The sequence below is a fragment of the Rattus norvegicus genome, chromosome 10, assembly GCF_021556685.1.
Source record: "Rattus norvegicus strain SHRSP/BbbUtx chromosome 10, alternate assembly SHRSP_T2T, whole genome shotgun sequence".
In the NCBI taxonomy this organism is placed as follows: Eukaryota; Metazoa; Chordata; class Mammalia; order Rodentia; family Muridae; genus Rattus; species Rattus norvegicus.
The window spans coordinates 96,215,845-96,231,472 of record NC_141543.1 but is presented as its reverse complement, the minus strand read 5'-3'; the positions used below and the strand labels follow the sequence as shown (position 1 = coordinate 96,231,472).

At 39.6% G+C, this 15,628-nt stretch overlaps 1 protein-coding gene across 1 annotated transcript in view; it reads right to left on the bottom strand.

The window, feature by feature from the left end:
* Nucleotides 1-15,628, bottom strand: part of Efcab3 (EF-hand calcium binding domain 3) — a 506,364-nt gene that overhangs the window by 150,250 nt on the left and 340,486 nt on the right. The window contains exons 115-123 of the mRNA XM_087572380.1: nt 12,015-12,068; nt 11,311-11,415; nt 10,150-10,203; nt 7,607-7,708; nt 6,546-6,599; nt 5,794-5,898; nt 5,150-5,203; nt 3,670-3,771; nt 707-760 (exon numbers count right to left, since the gene is read on the bottom strand). Coding sequence (XP_087428506.1) covers nt 707-760; nt 3,670-3,771; nt 5,150-5,203; nt 5,794-5,898; nt 6,546-6,599; nt 7,607-7,708; nt 10,150-10,203; nt 11,311-11,415; nt 12,015-12,068 — 684 coding nt within the window. The remainder of the gene's footprint in view (nt 1-706; nt 761-3,669; nt 3,772-5,149; nt 5,204-5,793; nt 5,899-6,545; nt 6,600-7,606; nt 7,709-10,149; nt 10,204-11,310; nt 11,416-12,014; nt 12,069-15,628) is intronic.

Below are 15,628 nucleotides of genomic sequence, written 5' to 3'. Positions count from 1 at the left end.
ACAGTGTCACCAAGACCAGTGTTTCTTATTTTCTTTTCTTGTGAAGTAGACTGGAGGGTTGGAAGGCTGACAGGACATGGATTCTTGGACTCAGGGCAGCTGCAGTTGCCTCCCTATGACCAAGCCAGTCAACATCCCAGCATGCCGGCGGAGGCCATGAGCCCCCACCCCTAGCTGAGGAGATTCTGACAGCTGGGGAAGGGAGAGTCAATTTCTTTAAGGTGAGACTCCTAGGAGTTCTACCATGCTTGGATGCATGACCCTAGTCCCTCGAGCAGCACAGACTCAGAGGATGACAAGTTGGGAGGAATTAATGGGAGGAGTGGTGGATGAATGTATAAGACTATACTGTGTACATGTATGAAGTTTCATAAGAAATGAAAACATGTAAACTTTTAAACGAGAACAAATTGAGGAAACTCTGGCCTTTTCTAGACCTGGTGTGCTGTCGATTTTTTCTTTGACTTGAGCAATCTTTAAAATACAAATTATTCTCTCACTGAAGCATACGTTTCAAGTTCAGATTTCAAAAGGCCGAAACCCTCTCTTAAAATCATTAAATCTTAAAATCTTATGTAATTTTTTGGTCTAAGATTGAGTATATTTTTATTTCTTGGTGTTCTCTCAAAAACGTCTAGTTCAAGAATAAAGCCAGATTACTACAAAGGAAATTACAAACACGTCTGTTTACTAACTTTCTTCTTACCTGAAATAGATTCTATTTTATCCATCAGTTTTCTCAGGTCAATTTTGCTTTTGCCTGATAAGTTAAGCAGAGGGGGGACATTAATATAGACTCAGAAAACTGTACATCTCAGGAGATCCTTTATACCTAACCAGATAACCAACAAAGTAAATCTAACTAAACGGAAGACTGACATTTAATAGTAGACAATAAATGAAGATACTCTAAAAAACGTTTGAACGAAAGGCGAATTGTGAAGTAAACTTATTCCACATGACAATTCAAGTTATAAGTCCAGCTACAATCCTTGGTGAGGGACTGCAGCCAGCTTGAGCATGGCCAACATGACTCGGGCAAACCTTGCTCCTTTCTCCCATCCCTCTCCCCTGCTGAAAGCTGTCAGGTTACATCCCAAAGCCACCAAGTTCTGTTCCTCCAGGAAGTGACTGACTACCAAGGTCCAGCCACCCAAGTATAGAGGTCCAGCCCCGCCGGCTCACCTAGTGAACACACCCGATTAATATTAAACACCTCATCCTAACATAGGGTTTCCCCTTGTGCCTTTACAAACTACCATCTGCCTATGGGCCATGTCTGCCTCCTCTCTCCAGAGCCACCCTTTGTCCTCTAGGACAAATGCCTCTCACACTCACCCTCGTTCTCTTCCCCTTCTCTCTCATCCTCTATCCCTGTTCTTGTCTCCTATTTTCTGCTGTCCTTCTGGGGCAAATAAATTTCCTTTACACTGAGTACTTGGTCTTGGGGGTCCTGAGCCAATACTTTTCCCTCAACGTAGTATTGAAGTTAACAAGTATTGACTTCTGGAAGTGTTGGCTTGTGGCAAAATTCTATTTTTTAATTTTTTAAATTTTTTATTTGTTTGCTATGGTACCCATTGGAGCTTCGAAACAAAAAAAAAGGTAATATTTTTATTCTTCAATTATTCATAATAGTATGTTGTGGACATATTTTAAGTAGCTTTGCTTAGAACTGAGCAGATCTCCACCTTTACTTCCGGAAGCCATGTCTTTTTCAACATTTGCAAAGACTGTTATCTTGTATCGTCCGGCGCTGACAGAAATGAGGAGGCTGGTGCTGGGCAGGAATGTTTGGTGGAGGCAGCAAGAACGACTTGAGTGGTCAACTTACTGCCTGCTGGGGCCAACTCCTCGGTATGAGGCTAGCTGTTAGCTCACTGTACCATTTGTGTCCATTTTAAGTTAAAATAATCAAGTTAAAATGATAATGCTCACTTCGTATAAAAATTTGAAAACGACACAAGTGTATAAGGAATAGATCTTTCTCCTTTCTCCTCTTCTCACGCCAGTTGCCAAGGCCCTTTAGTAATGAGTTAGAGGACTGCCTCTCAGAAGGCTCATGGGTCTAAAATGTGTGCTGTGTGAATTTTCACTCTTCTTTTTTTCCACCCCACCTCTGAATTTTTACTCTTAAGAGTTGTTCTTATCATTACTAATAATACAGAATAATCTAATAATAACCAAATTAAGAATACCAATAACAATACCATCAGTAAAATTAATACATGATCATTAATACTATAAATTGTTAATTATTGATCAACTATGCAAATATTAAGTACTATTAATAATTAATAATAGTAATTAACAATTGGTTAACGCCATGTGGCTTCTCTGTCCTTTTCACCCTAATGGACACAGAAGCAAGCTGCTGCTGTGGCTGGCTTTTCTCCAATGCTGTAGATCCAAGCTCAGGCCTTCATGTTTGCTCAGCACGCCATTTACTCACTGAGCCATATCCATAGCCCAGGGCTTTTTTATTTTAAGATTTATTTTATTTTATATCTATGAGTGTTTTTTTCTGGCATGTACTTCCGTGGACCACGTGCATGCCTTGTCCCTACAAAGGCCAGAAGAGCATGTTGGGCTCCCTAGAACTGAAGTTATGGATGTTCTGAGGAGCTATGTGGGTGTTGGGACTTGAACCTGGGACCTCCCTGAGAGCTACAGGTGCTCTAGACTACTGGGCTACTTCTCCATCCTTCCATTTTTGTTTTCTGAGAAAGGGAAACAAAACGTAGCCCAGCCTGACTCAAACTCACAATTTTCCACCTGTAAACAAGTTTCTAGGTTCTGTGATTATAGGTGTGCACCATCACACCCAATCAGTGCACGGGTTAAAGGTTAGCGGCATGATGTTGCTTTGTAACTTACTTTTACAGTGACAAAACCTAAAGAAAAGAAAAAATGGACTAGAAAGGAAGAGAGGCTGGAAGGGAGGGAGGAAAATGTCAAAACCCATGAATGGTAGACTGAAGAATGGTGGGACAAATTGGATACATTGTATCGCTATCAGTGAGATATGGGTCAGTTAGAAAAATCAGGCTGCAGATTCTGTTTTTGTAAAACCCAACAATAACTCTTACTCCACCACTGGCATCCAGCCCTACTCTGGGATGCAGAGAGAGAGAAATGGAAGGATTGTAAATTAAAAAAAAAATCTATCCTTCTAGTCTATGTCATCTGCCCATCTGTCTATCCTATCTATCCTATCTATCTGTCTGTCTATTAATCTATCTATGTATCTATTAATCTATCTATGTATCTATTAATCTATCTATCTATCTATCTATCTATCTATCTATCTATCTATCTATCTATCTATCTATCTATCTATTGTTAGCATGTCTGCGTAGTGTGCATGTACCACGGTGCACATGTGGGGGTCAAAGGACAACTTGAGGGGTTTGTTCTCTCCTTCTACTATGTGGGTCCCGGGGGTGAATTTACATCCTCAGGGTTGGTAAAGAGCACCTTTACCCTCTGAGCCATCATGCCTGCTCAGATTATGGGTTTGAAATAACATATCTTATTTGTTTCATGAGAAGTTCTCCTGAAAGCTATTAAAAATCTCTTTGGGCTAAAAGTGAATTGAACCTCAAAGCAGTCCTAGTTTATTCCTCAAGCTCAGCTTCTGTTTAAAGGCAGACTTCTTATACCACTCACCACTTTTCAGAGAATCCTTTATCATGTCAATCTCCTCTTCTGTGAGCTTGATGTTCAGGGCTTCTAAAACAGCTTCCAGATTATCCACATCAACTTTCCCTTCTGGTGAAGCCGAAAGAAGACAGAAAGCAGAATGGCTCGTAAGTGTTCCAACGTGCATGCATGTTACTATGTTAACTAACACTTCACTACTTAATGTGTGTTGAGGAAGACGTTCCCACAGTCTAGTGCAAGTGCCAATATTTAAAAACGAAAGAACAAAACTATATGTAATAGGCTTTTAAAAATCCAATCCAAAAAGTTAAGATTAGGGTTAAATTTTTAGTCTATTTATTTATTAAAAGTATCTACACATAAGGATGTGAGCCAGGGCAGAGATAACGTGAACGTACCAACCAATACAGTTCACAAAGAAAGAGATTTAATGCTTCCTCTTTCCTTTCTGGTGTCTTTTATCTCTTTCTCTTCTCCTTCTTAGATACCCACTCAAGGTCCAAGAGCTATTTATTTAATGTGTGTGTGTGTGTGTGTGTGTGTGTGTGTGTGTGTGTGTGTGTGTGTGTCTGTCTGTCTGTCTGTCTCTCTCTGTGGGTGTCTGTCTCTGTGTGTGTCTGTCTGTCTGTCTGTCTCTGTGGGTGTCTGACTCTGTGTGTGTGTCTGTCTGTCTCTCTCTGTGGGTGTCTGTCTGTCTCTGTGTGTGTGTCTGTTTGTCTCTCTCTCTGTGTGTGTCTGTCTGTCTCTCTGTGTCTGTCTGTCTCTCTGTGTGTCTGTCTGTCTCTCTGTGTCTGTCTGTCTGTCTCTGTGTGTCTGTCTGTCTCTCTCTCTGTGTGTGCCTGTCTGTCTCTCTCTGTGTGTGTCTGTCTGTCTGTCTGTCTGTCTGTCTGTCTGTCTGTCTCTCTCTCTCTCTCTCTCTCTCTCTCTGTCTCTCTCTGTGTATCACCCACATAAATATGTTTATTATGGTGTGCAAGTGGAAGTCAGAGAACAATGCATGGAGGCCACTTCCCTCTTTCCATTATGTGTTTCCTGGACCTGGTCAGGCTTGGCAGCAGGCACCTTTCCCCACCACTGAGCCATCTTGCCTGCCCCCTTTCATCATATATTTCCTTTCCTCTCCCACCCTCAGAATTCTTTGTTAATGCTGAGACAGAGTATCCCCGTGTAGTCTGGACTGCCTGGAATTCAATGTATAATCCAGGCTGACATTGAACTTCCAGTGATTCTTGTGCTTCCTCCTCCTGAGTGCCAGGATCGTCGCCAGAAGCAACCATAATGCTTCTCCGTGCATTTGCATCTCCATTCATTTAACCTTTTTGTCAGGAAAGTTTGTAAAATGCAAGACACCAGAATGCTTCCTTGTTGAATACAAACTATCATCAGGAAAAATATCCTCCAAGAAGCAAAATAAGTCTCTTCATTGTATCAATGAAAATTCAGTGGCAGAGGGGAGTTCGAATGCCTCCTCCTTGTTCCTACTCACGTTTATTATCCTTCACGTTTTTCAGCACTCTGTTTTGAAACACCTTTCCGTCATCTGTAAAGAGAGGCAGAATGCAGCGCTGTAGAACCCTGACATGGAATGTCATCAAAGCATTACAAATCACACGACCGTGACAGGATGCATTTTAATGAGGTGCCATCGGTAAAGTCGCACCACGCAAACTTGAAATGCAGATATTTTCCATTCTCACAAGCATATCTATTCTTTGGTTTTATAGTCATTTAGGAATTTAATCCTTCCACACGGCAATACAATGAGATGTATAGGGGCTGAGGGATGGCTCAGTGGTTAAGGACACTGGCTGTTCTTCCAGAGGACCCAGGTTCAATTTGAGCACTCACATGACAGCTCACAACTGTCTGTAACTCCAGTTCCAGAGGATCTGACGTCCTCACACAGACAAACATGCAGGCAACACACCAATGCACCCAAAATAAAACGAAATTATTTAAAAAGATATGTAAAACACACTTCCTTTTCATTCTGTTGTTGCTCTAGACTTCAAGCGACAGTGTGGTCAAAAGTGCCTTTGCAGCGACCTATGGAGTTTTTGTAAAGACTCACTGAGCCAAGGTCCCTGGAAGGTATCTGCTACTTCGAGCGAGATATGTGGCATGACTTACCATCAGTGGGCAACGTTTTCAGGATCTTCTTCAATTCGTTATCCGAAAGCTCAATCCCCATATTTTTAAGTACACTCTTTAGGTTGTCAGGGTCAATTTTTTTTCCTTTAAAAAGATGGACATTTATAGATAAAATACTATGGGATAATCAAATTATTTTTAATCACCTACAAATGTGCTTCTGTTACAACTCTTCTAATGCAAGTATGAAAGAGAGAGAGAGAGATGTGAAATCCTCTGATGGAAATATTTTCATCATGAGTGTAGAACAAAAATCCATCTCTTAGTATTTGTAGATCAAATGATCCTCCTAGTGAAGGAGATGGTCTGAGAAAGACCATATAATTTCTCAGAGACTTAGGGATGATAATAGCTTGAGCATAACAATATATATACAATTAAAATATGATCTATTTCCTCTTTTGTTAGAACTTTATATCATTTGTAAGATATTATTTACGTCTTTTGAAACGCTTCATTCTCTTATGAACTATCTAGTTCTGATGCTGGTAAACAATGATACCAGTTTACCGGGGAAAAGTAGCCAAGAAAGTAAGACACCAAAAGTAGACATTTTTGCTTTACTTTATAAAATAAGGAAAAGAACCTGTGGGCCAGTGATGTGAATATTTTATCAGGGGGACTATTAAAAGTGCATGCCACTATAAGTTATTACCACACCTCAGAAAATACTATTAAAACGTAGGTGTAAAACATAATTTGTTTAAAAATAAGTCACAACAAATTCTTACCAACGAAAGCTTTTAGTTCTTCTCGCAGCGTTTTCAGAGGCACTTTATTGTCAGCTATAACAAAAAACAAATACAACTTGAAGCTCAAAATGTGATACAAAATAACTTCTGAGCACTTCCCCTTCTCCTAAAACAATAATCCAAAGCCGTGTCCCTATAAATTACAGTGTGTGTGGGGGGTTCTTATTAAGCATTTAATTTAGTCACTCAATGTATTTATTCATAATATATAAAAAGCAAGAAATATAGAAAATTTTAAATAGAAAATAATCTGACTTCAGAAATCATGTCTTTTGCTACATAAAAGAGCAAATCTCATATTTGATAATGAAGGGATAAGATTCAGAAGATTGCCTAGGGGCCAGCTTTCCTGTTCCCAAATTTAGAAAGTCTTCCTGACCATGTCACCGGCGCTCGGGATGTACTTCTCAAGTGCCTCTTCACTGGCACTGTCTCCCCTGGTACTGCTGTTGTCCCCTAGAAGACGCTCATTTATTTCTTCATTTCTAAAGCTAAATGTCTATAAAACCAAAGGCTCACATGTCAGTGCATCTAGGCACGGTGGCACATGGCTGCATTCCCTGTACTCGGGAAGTGTTCAAGACTTCCTGGGCTACCTGGGTTGCATACAAGTCTGGTTAGTTTTGTCAACTTGACACAAGCTAGAGTTTCTAGGAAGAGGAACCTCAACTGAGAGCATGCCTCCATCAGATTGCCTATAGGAGGGACTGCAGGACATTTTCTTCATTAATGATTGACATGGGAGGGTCCAGTCCTGGCCAATCATCCTGGGTGATATAAGAAAGTGGGCAGAGCAGACCATAAGGAGCAGGCCAGTAAGCAGCGTCCTTTCACGGCCTCTCCTTCCATGGTCCTTGCCCTGACTTCCCTTTGTTATGGACTCTAAGCTATAAGAAGAAATAAACTCTTTCCTCCCCAAATTGCTTTTGATCGCAGCATTTTATCACAGCAGTAGACCAAGACACATAGCAAGTTCCAGGCTTTCCTGAGTTAGACAGCAAGATCAGGATCATAAAGTCAATGGTATCCAACACACTCACCACTGATGGGCAGACTTTTTAACAGATCTTCCAGTTCTTTCTTGGTCAGCTTGACTCCCATGTTGCTTAGAACATTTTCCAGATTTTTAACATTGACATTCTCTACTCAGAAAAAGAAAGAACCATAAGAAGAAAATTATTAACTCAAAATTGTAGTAAAGGGACTTGTTTCTAGGGACATACTCCCTTTGAAAATCCGAGGGAAGCTGTAGATTTGATCTTACAGATCCACATATTTTATGTATTTATAAACTGCATGAAGGTCTTAGAGATGGGTGGAGACCCAGCAGTAGGTCTCACAAATGCTTGTGAAATCCATTTTGTTTCATATTGAAAGAAATGCTCTGAATCACGATTTTGCTTTTCACATAAAAGCAATACTTTATTGAATAAAATATGTAAGGAATGCAGTATTATATATTGTGTCAAATGAGTTGAGATCTAAGATACTTCTACTTTATGCCATTTATCAATTTATAAATAATTCATAATTTATAATTTATAACTAGTTCGTATTTATTTTATTCTGCAATTATATGACATGTATCAGTCCATAGTGGTTATCTATGCTTTGCTTTTTAAAATTTATTTTTATTTTACGGGCATTGGTGTTTTGCCTTCATGTATGTCCATATGAGGGTATCTGGTCCCTTGGAACTGAGTTACAGTCGGTTGTGAGTCATCATGAACCTGGGTTCTCTGGAAGACCAGTCAGTGTTCCTAACCACTGAGCCATCTCATCAGCCCCAAATATTTTGCTTTTTATAACATTTCAACATACCACAGAACTCATGTATATTAGTATAAATGACCATTAAAAACCCAACTTCCTATTGGACTGTCTGGAAACTCTTATGAATAACCTCAATTACAGGTCACAAAAATGGTATGTTAATTCACTAGGGTAGCAAAAAAAGGACAAGTTTTTTTTTTAATAATTTGCTTTAAATGTTTGCTCAACTTATACTCAAGTTAGAGGAAATTTTTATATTAATTTGGAAAAGAATCTCTGTTCAAGTTGGCATATCATCAACATGAAATAGTTACTACGCTTTTCTCCTATTCTTCCCTTTTCTCCCTTTCTCTCTTCTCTTATTACGTAGCTATTGTATTTTTTCATCCCTCGGCTCCTGACCATCCCATAAGATTCTCATGTGGATAGAGGACAGACAGATATTTCTTAGTCTGTAATTCCTGTGCTGCGAACAAACACTGGACCCTTCCTTATTACTTATGCTGGTTTGAATGTGGTTTGGCTTAGAACATGAACACCTGTCACCTAGATTCGGAGAGCCCCTTTGTGACCTAAGACAGGTTTGCTTACGTGCATTTATACTTTGAGAGAATCGTCATCATAAGTGTAGCTACTTGAGATGTGGTGGGATAAAGTTTGAAAGCCTCAATGGCAGCCTTAAAGGGGTCCACTTTTCGTGATGGCTAAGGAAACCTTGCTGGAGCTGGGATCAAGATAAGAAAAGGTCAGAGAAAGTTGAGCTTAGTCTCATCAAGTCTCCCCATCAGAGTCCTAGCTCTGCCGGGAAGTGGGATCTGAGACTGAAAGAAGGGACATTTTATAGATAGACTTGCTGTCATGGACAAGTCAATATAGTCACCTCATCGATGTCTCTTTTGGGTCTTAGGGAGCAGACTCCACATTCGACTTCTTTAAATTTTTTTGTTTTGTTCCCTTACACCTCTAAAGCATTTCTGAAATTTCTAAATCATTTAACATGGAACGTTGTTTTCTCCGTTTCTAAGAGCCACCCAAACAGAACGGTAAGTTTGACTGCACACCATGCACTCAAAGCTGAGCTACAGGAGCACATCCTTGTGCCAGTAACCTTCCTCACACGCCACACCCCACACTGCCACAGCGCTCCCAAGTGCCTCTCCTAGATGTGTTCCAGTTCGCACCAGGGTATACTGGCTGGTCCTGTAGTTCCTTCCCTACTTAGCCTTAGCTAGCGCTTTCCCTGTTGGTTGAAGCTGACATTTGACTGTGTACACAGTACCTAGGAAGGAAAGGAGTCTTTCAAGGCAGTTTGCCCCTAATGAAGCGTCTGCATGGTTTATGGGAAAGGAATGAATTATCTCTCCTCTGGTTAGGAGTAACCATGTACTTTCATAAACCAGAAGTTCATGGGGGGTTGGAGTCCTCTTTCCCTTTTGAGACACTGTCTTGCAATGTAGTCCAGGTTGGTATCAAACTTATAATCCTCCTGCCTCTGCCTCCCAAGTGCTGGGATTACAAGGATGTGCCACTATATTCAGCTTCAACTATGAAAAATTTAAACAATATTTCTGCGTATCCTTATTGTATTAACCACGAGGAGACATCTGTGAAAATTACTTCAGAAAATAAATGCATCCCTACCAAGATGTAACACTAAAATGTTACTACCGAGAGCCTAACTTTAAAGTCCAATTAAGCAGAGGTTTATACAATGGAGCAAATCAACAGACTCACCACAGCAATTAAGACCAATGGCAAAGCATAGGAACAGAACCCATAAGAAACCCCAGGTGGCCAGGTTCCTCCTCACCTGAAATGGCTTTCACCTTTTCCATCACTTTCTGCAGATCAGCATTCCCCTTTGCTGTAAGTGTGTAACAGAAACACACCATCAAGAGTGTGAGCTCAGAAAACAGATTCACGTTATGGCTACACAATGAAATCCAGCTTTACTCAACTCGCATTGTAATTCTGACACCTCTTAAGCTTTTTTTTTTTTTGATTTTTTAGGAATTATGCCACACTAAGAATTATCTGTTGGAAACTTGTCCATTCTCCTTTAAACATTTGTAATCAGGGGCCAGTGAGGTAAAGGCTCGATGGGTACAGGCACTTGCCACCAAGCCTGAAGATCCAGGTTCTACCTCCAGGACCCTCATGGTGGCCAAAGAGAACTGACCTCCTACAAGCTGTCCTCTGAGTGCCATGCATGTGCCATAGCATGTGTGCCCAATCCTTCCTGATGTTTTTAACCCCTTATAATCATTCTAATTTGAATTACTTAACTAATTTTGAGTCTTAGAGAGGAAGCCAAGGGCCTCGGGCTCTGGTAGGTGCTTTGCCCCTGGTTTTCATCCCTAGGCCATTCAAGAGGAATTGCCTAGCTCCAGTTCAAACCCAGCCTCTCTCGAGCCCTGAGAGACATTTCTATTTAGATAATAGGGAGGACATATGCACCAGTTGTCAACCTGTCCCCAGGCAGGGACAGCAATAAGGCTACAGAGAGAGATAAAGGGAATATAAAAAGGGGAGAAAAAGAATCCATTACTTTGCTCTTTTCTCCCTCCCTCTTCTCCTTGCCTATCTTCCTTCCTTCTTTCCTCCCTTTCCCTCCTTCCCCCCTCATTTCTCTTCCTCATCTTCCCCCACCGCCTCTTCTTCCCTGTCTCTCTCCCTCTCCTTCTTCCCTTCTTCCCTCTTTGTACTGAGGATTGAATACGCCAGGCAAGCACTGACCCACTGCACTGTATGGCCAGCCCTTACTGGAGTCTTACCAGTTCTGCTAGCCTCAGTACATTCTTGCAGTCCACACAGAAAATATACTAATTTTTGGTTGTTTTTAAATTGTGTACTCTTACCTTAATACGGGGACCTCCTCCAGGTTTTTAAATATTTACTCAATATTGATTATAATATTTTATCATATAGGAGGAAAAGCCAACAGATAATTTAAGTCCATCTTATTACTCACCATCCGTTTCTAGGTTGTCTGCCACTTCAGCAAATTCCTCCATTGAGAGTTTCAACCCCATATTTTCCAAAGAACTATGGAGGTTAGCCTTTTTGATCTTCCCCACTTAGAAAAAAGATAGCAAAGTGACATTGGAAAGAAAGAGTCACATGGTAGTAAAATAAGAAAGATGTTTTATTCACATTAAGCTTAAATAATTGTATTTCTAAAACAAAATAAGAGATTTAAAAATTCTAAAATTTTATGGTTTTGTAACATTACATTTCAATAACGCTGAGGTCCCAAATCTGTCCATTCAAATGTCTTAACAGGGGAGCCAGATGTACTGTTTTTAATTATTCTTACGGATAAATGGACGTGTTTAAACACTGTTAAGGGTCTAGAAAGATGGGCCATTGATACCAACTTTACTCCATTGCACAAAGAGCCAGGTCATTAGTATTTGTGAACTGTTAGTTATCTCTGTGGCTCCATGGTACATTTCAGTCATGAATAGCCCACTGTTTTGTTCTTTTTATTTACAGAAAAAGTGAATAATAATTATAAAAATAAAATAGGCTGTATGTCACCAAAATATATTACAACAGTAGATAAAATGTATGCTCAGTGAGTTACAACTGTGTATTTTGTGGGCCCCAGTCACTAACACGATGGCCTGAGGTCTGGAGAATTTGGACACTATGCCTTGTCCTGCAGTTCCTTACTTTTGAGGTCTTTCAGATTCTTCAGCAACCTGTTACTATATAACTTTCCAGTCTCTGTAAGAAAAGCCATAAATTGTGTTATGATAAATTTGAGACTAGCAAAATAGTATGAAATTAACAATAAAAATTCCAAACATTCAAAACTGTTAACTTGTTTGTAAACATCAATTACATTTTGAATATACTTAATAATCACAAATAAATGCAATTCCAGTTATAATAGCATCTATAGAATGAAATGTTTTAGAATGCATTTCACAAAAAGAAAACATTTACACTCTGAAAATTATAAGCATGATAGAATGAAATTTTCAAAGACTCAAATAAATCAACTGTGTCCAAGATTCATTGCAAACTTACTGTTGTGAATACAGTGTTCTTCCTCAAACTAATCTGAAGACTCAATGCAGTCTATCAAACCCACGCTAATTTGTTTGTGTCAACTGAAGGGCTGATACTAAGATGCATTTAGCAAAGGGGCCCAAATTACCTTGAAAAGGAAGGACAAAGATGGAAGGCTCGTGCTTTAAGACCTGAAGACTCACTACAAAGTAACAAGAATCAGGATCTCCAGGCTCTGAGATAAGGAACCACAGAGACAACTGAAGACAACGGACAGAAGTAATTCCTGTGTTTAAAATCAGTTCACTTTTGAGAAGGATGTCAGCATCATTCAAAGGGAGAAGATAGTGTTTTCAACAAATGCTCCTGGGAGAACTGGATAGTCACTTGAAAGAGAAGGCCATTGCTTAGGATTCCAATCTCATCTCCCCCACAAAATATGTCCCACACAAATTAAACACCTAAACATAAAAGCCAAAATTCCCAGAAGAACTTTGGTATAAACAGGAATATCTTGAGATTAGATACTATTTTTAGATTTCTCTCTCTCTCTCTCTCTCTCTCTCTCTCTCTCTCTCTCTCTCTCTCTCTCTCTCTCTCACACACACACACACAAAACAGAAATAGTAATCATTTCTCTAGCACAAGGTAATGCTGAAGTTGATCAGCCATTAATAAGAAATGTGCTAGCTGCTTCAGAGTTTCATAAAAAAACCCCACCATGTTAACAGCAAAGGTTTAAAGACTTTTTCTATCACTTGGCAACAAGTCAAGGAAATTATAAGAGAATTTATCATTTATTCTTTATATAACAAAACTCCATTACCTGCAGGGAATAACCCTAAAGGTTCCAAAAGAGATGAAACTTGGCAAGTGGATGTGTTCCATTTTGCAGAATTTGGTAAACCGAGCTATGTGCAGACTACAGACACATGTTCAGGATTTCAACGGGCAACCGCTTTAAATCCTGAAAAGGCTGATTTGTAATTATGCATTTATTAGAAGTTATGGCAACCTGTACAGATCTAAACTGACAATCAGCAGACCTCATGCAGGAGAAGCTGCAGTGGGTAAGCGAGCTTCCTGGAGAGGGTCCACTCTATCGGGCAATTTTCCTGCAGATCAATATGAAGGTCAACTATCATAAAATAATGCTATTAGGTGAATTAATGAATTTATGGCATTTCCTGATTTGACTTAAATAGTTCAGGAAGTTAGGGCAATTGAAAGAAAGTTTAAGGAGATAGTTTAAGTTGCTTTGCCAGATAGGTATAATAAAGTTAGAATTCCGGGCAGAATGTGCCTCCTCCCTTGTAGGGTGGTGATGGCTGCATAGGTTGGAGTACTGTGAGCTTTCATCCATTACAATCCTGTAATTGTCCTTGAAAGAGAAAAACAGGCTTGAGACAGTTAATAATCAAAGGCAACATTTTATTCTAGGTCGGGTTGGAATTCCTGGATCTTGTATTCTAGGGATTTGACCACAGATTTCAGTTTGCATTGTGAAAAAGCAAGGTTGTGAACAAAAAGTGAATAATTCTATTATTAGTACAGAATAGAGAATACATGATTAGCCAGTCTAGTTGAACAAGACTTCAAAAATAAGAGGTAAGATGGATGTCTCTTTCTTGGTAAATACAAAGCTCATCAGCTAAGCATAGAAAAAAACTTGCTACTATAGACTTGGCTTATTTAAGCTTTGTTAATCAATGTCAAAAGCATCATTGCTGTTTATTTAGATATGAGTTCAAAAGAAGACTATATAATTAATAATCATGTTGTAATTTCCTTTGGTGTAATGATTTTATTCTGTTTTCAAAGAACATGTTTTTGTAATGGTGGTTTTTAGAGAATATGTAACTTATGAGGTAATCCCTGACATAAAGAACTTTGCTTTAGATGGTATAAAAAGGATAAAAGGAAAAATAAAGTTTTTGGAGCTTGTTTCATCTACCAAATGTGTGTATGTGTACGTATGTATGTGAGACAGTCGGAGCGCCTGTTGGAGCTTTGCTCCATCCATCAGTATGTCTGTCTGTGTGTATGTGTGAAATGGTTTGAGCTTTGCTCCACCACCCAATGTGTGGATGCATATGTGTGTGTGAAGCTGCTGGAGCCTGTCTTGTTTCATCCACTCAGTGTGTGTGTGTGTGTGTGTGTGTGTGTGTGTGTGTGTGTGTATGTATATATAAAGTAGCTGGAGCCTGTCTTGCTTCATCCACTCAATGTGTGTGTGTGTGTGTGTGTGTGTGTGTGTGTCTATGTATGTATGTGTGTATACATATATATATATATATATATATATATATATATATATATGTACAGTAGCTGGAGCCTGTCTTGCTTCATCCACACAATGTGTGTGTGTGTATGTGTGTCTATGTATGTATGTGTGTATATGTATATATATGTAAAGTAGCTGGAGCCTGTCTTGCTTCATTCACACAATGTGTGTGTGTGTGTGTGTGTGTGTGTGTGTGTTCCCTTTTTCATTTTCTCCAGTCCCCAAAGTGTTCTAAGAGTTCGGAGTCTCTTGCTTGCCACAGGGAGTCCCAGTCCCTGTGAATCAAGCCTTATTCCCTCAGAGAAAAATCCAAGCAATCAGTCACTGACTCTATGGCACCCAAGGAATCTTCTTCACAAGGCAAACCAGGGGCATCTCGCTGGCCCCAACCAGTGGCTGACTCTATAGCCCACCTCAGTTGATGCTGGATGTCAAAGCTGGCCCTTTACAGACAATGCCCCAGCATATGTCTGTAGTAACATGAAACAGTTTTTTGTACATTATACTATAAAACATGTTACAGGTATACCACACAATCCTACAGGACAAGCAGTTGTAGAGAAATCTAATCGTACCTTTAAAAAAGTGCTTAACAAACAGAAAGGGGTAACAAAGCCCTCCAGAGATAGAGTGAATAATGCTTTATTAACTTTAATTTTTTTAAATGCCAGTGAGCAAAAAAACTTTAGCTGCTGAGAGACATTGGATTGTTGGAAAAAAAGACGAAATGATTCAGCCTTTGTATATGAGAGATGACTTAACTTTTGAATATAGTGAAGGAAATGTGTTATGGTGTGTTTTATATATATTCCATAGGAAAAGATAAGCTATGGATTCCTTAAAAATCAGATATGACTGGGGAAGAAACCCTGAAGATCTTGGCAAGAGACAGGAAGACCAACAAAACAGGTAACTTGTTTTGCTGGTCCCTCTGCATGAGAGCAGCTCGGAGACTGGTTGAGACATGAAAATGTCTTCATCCAGGCCT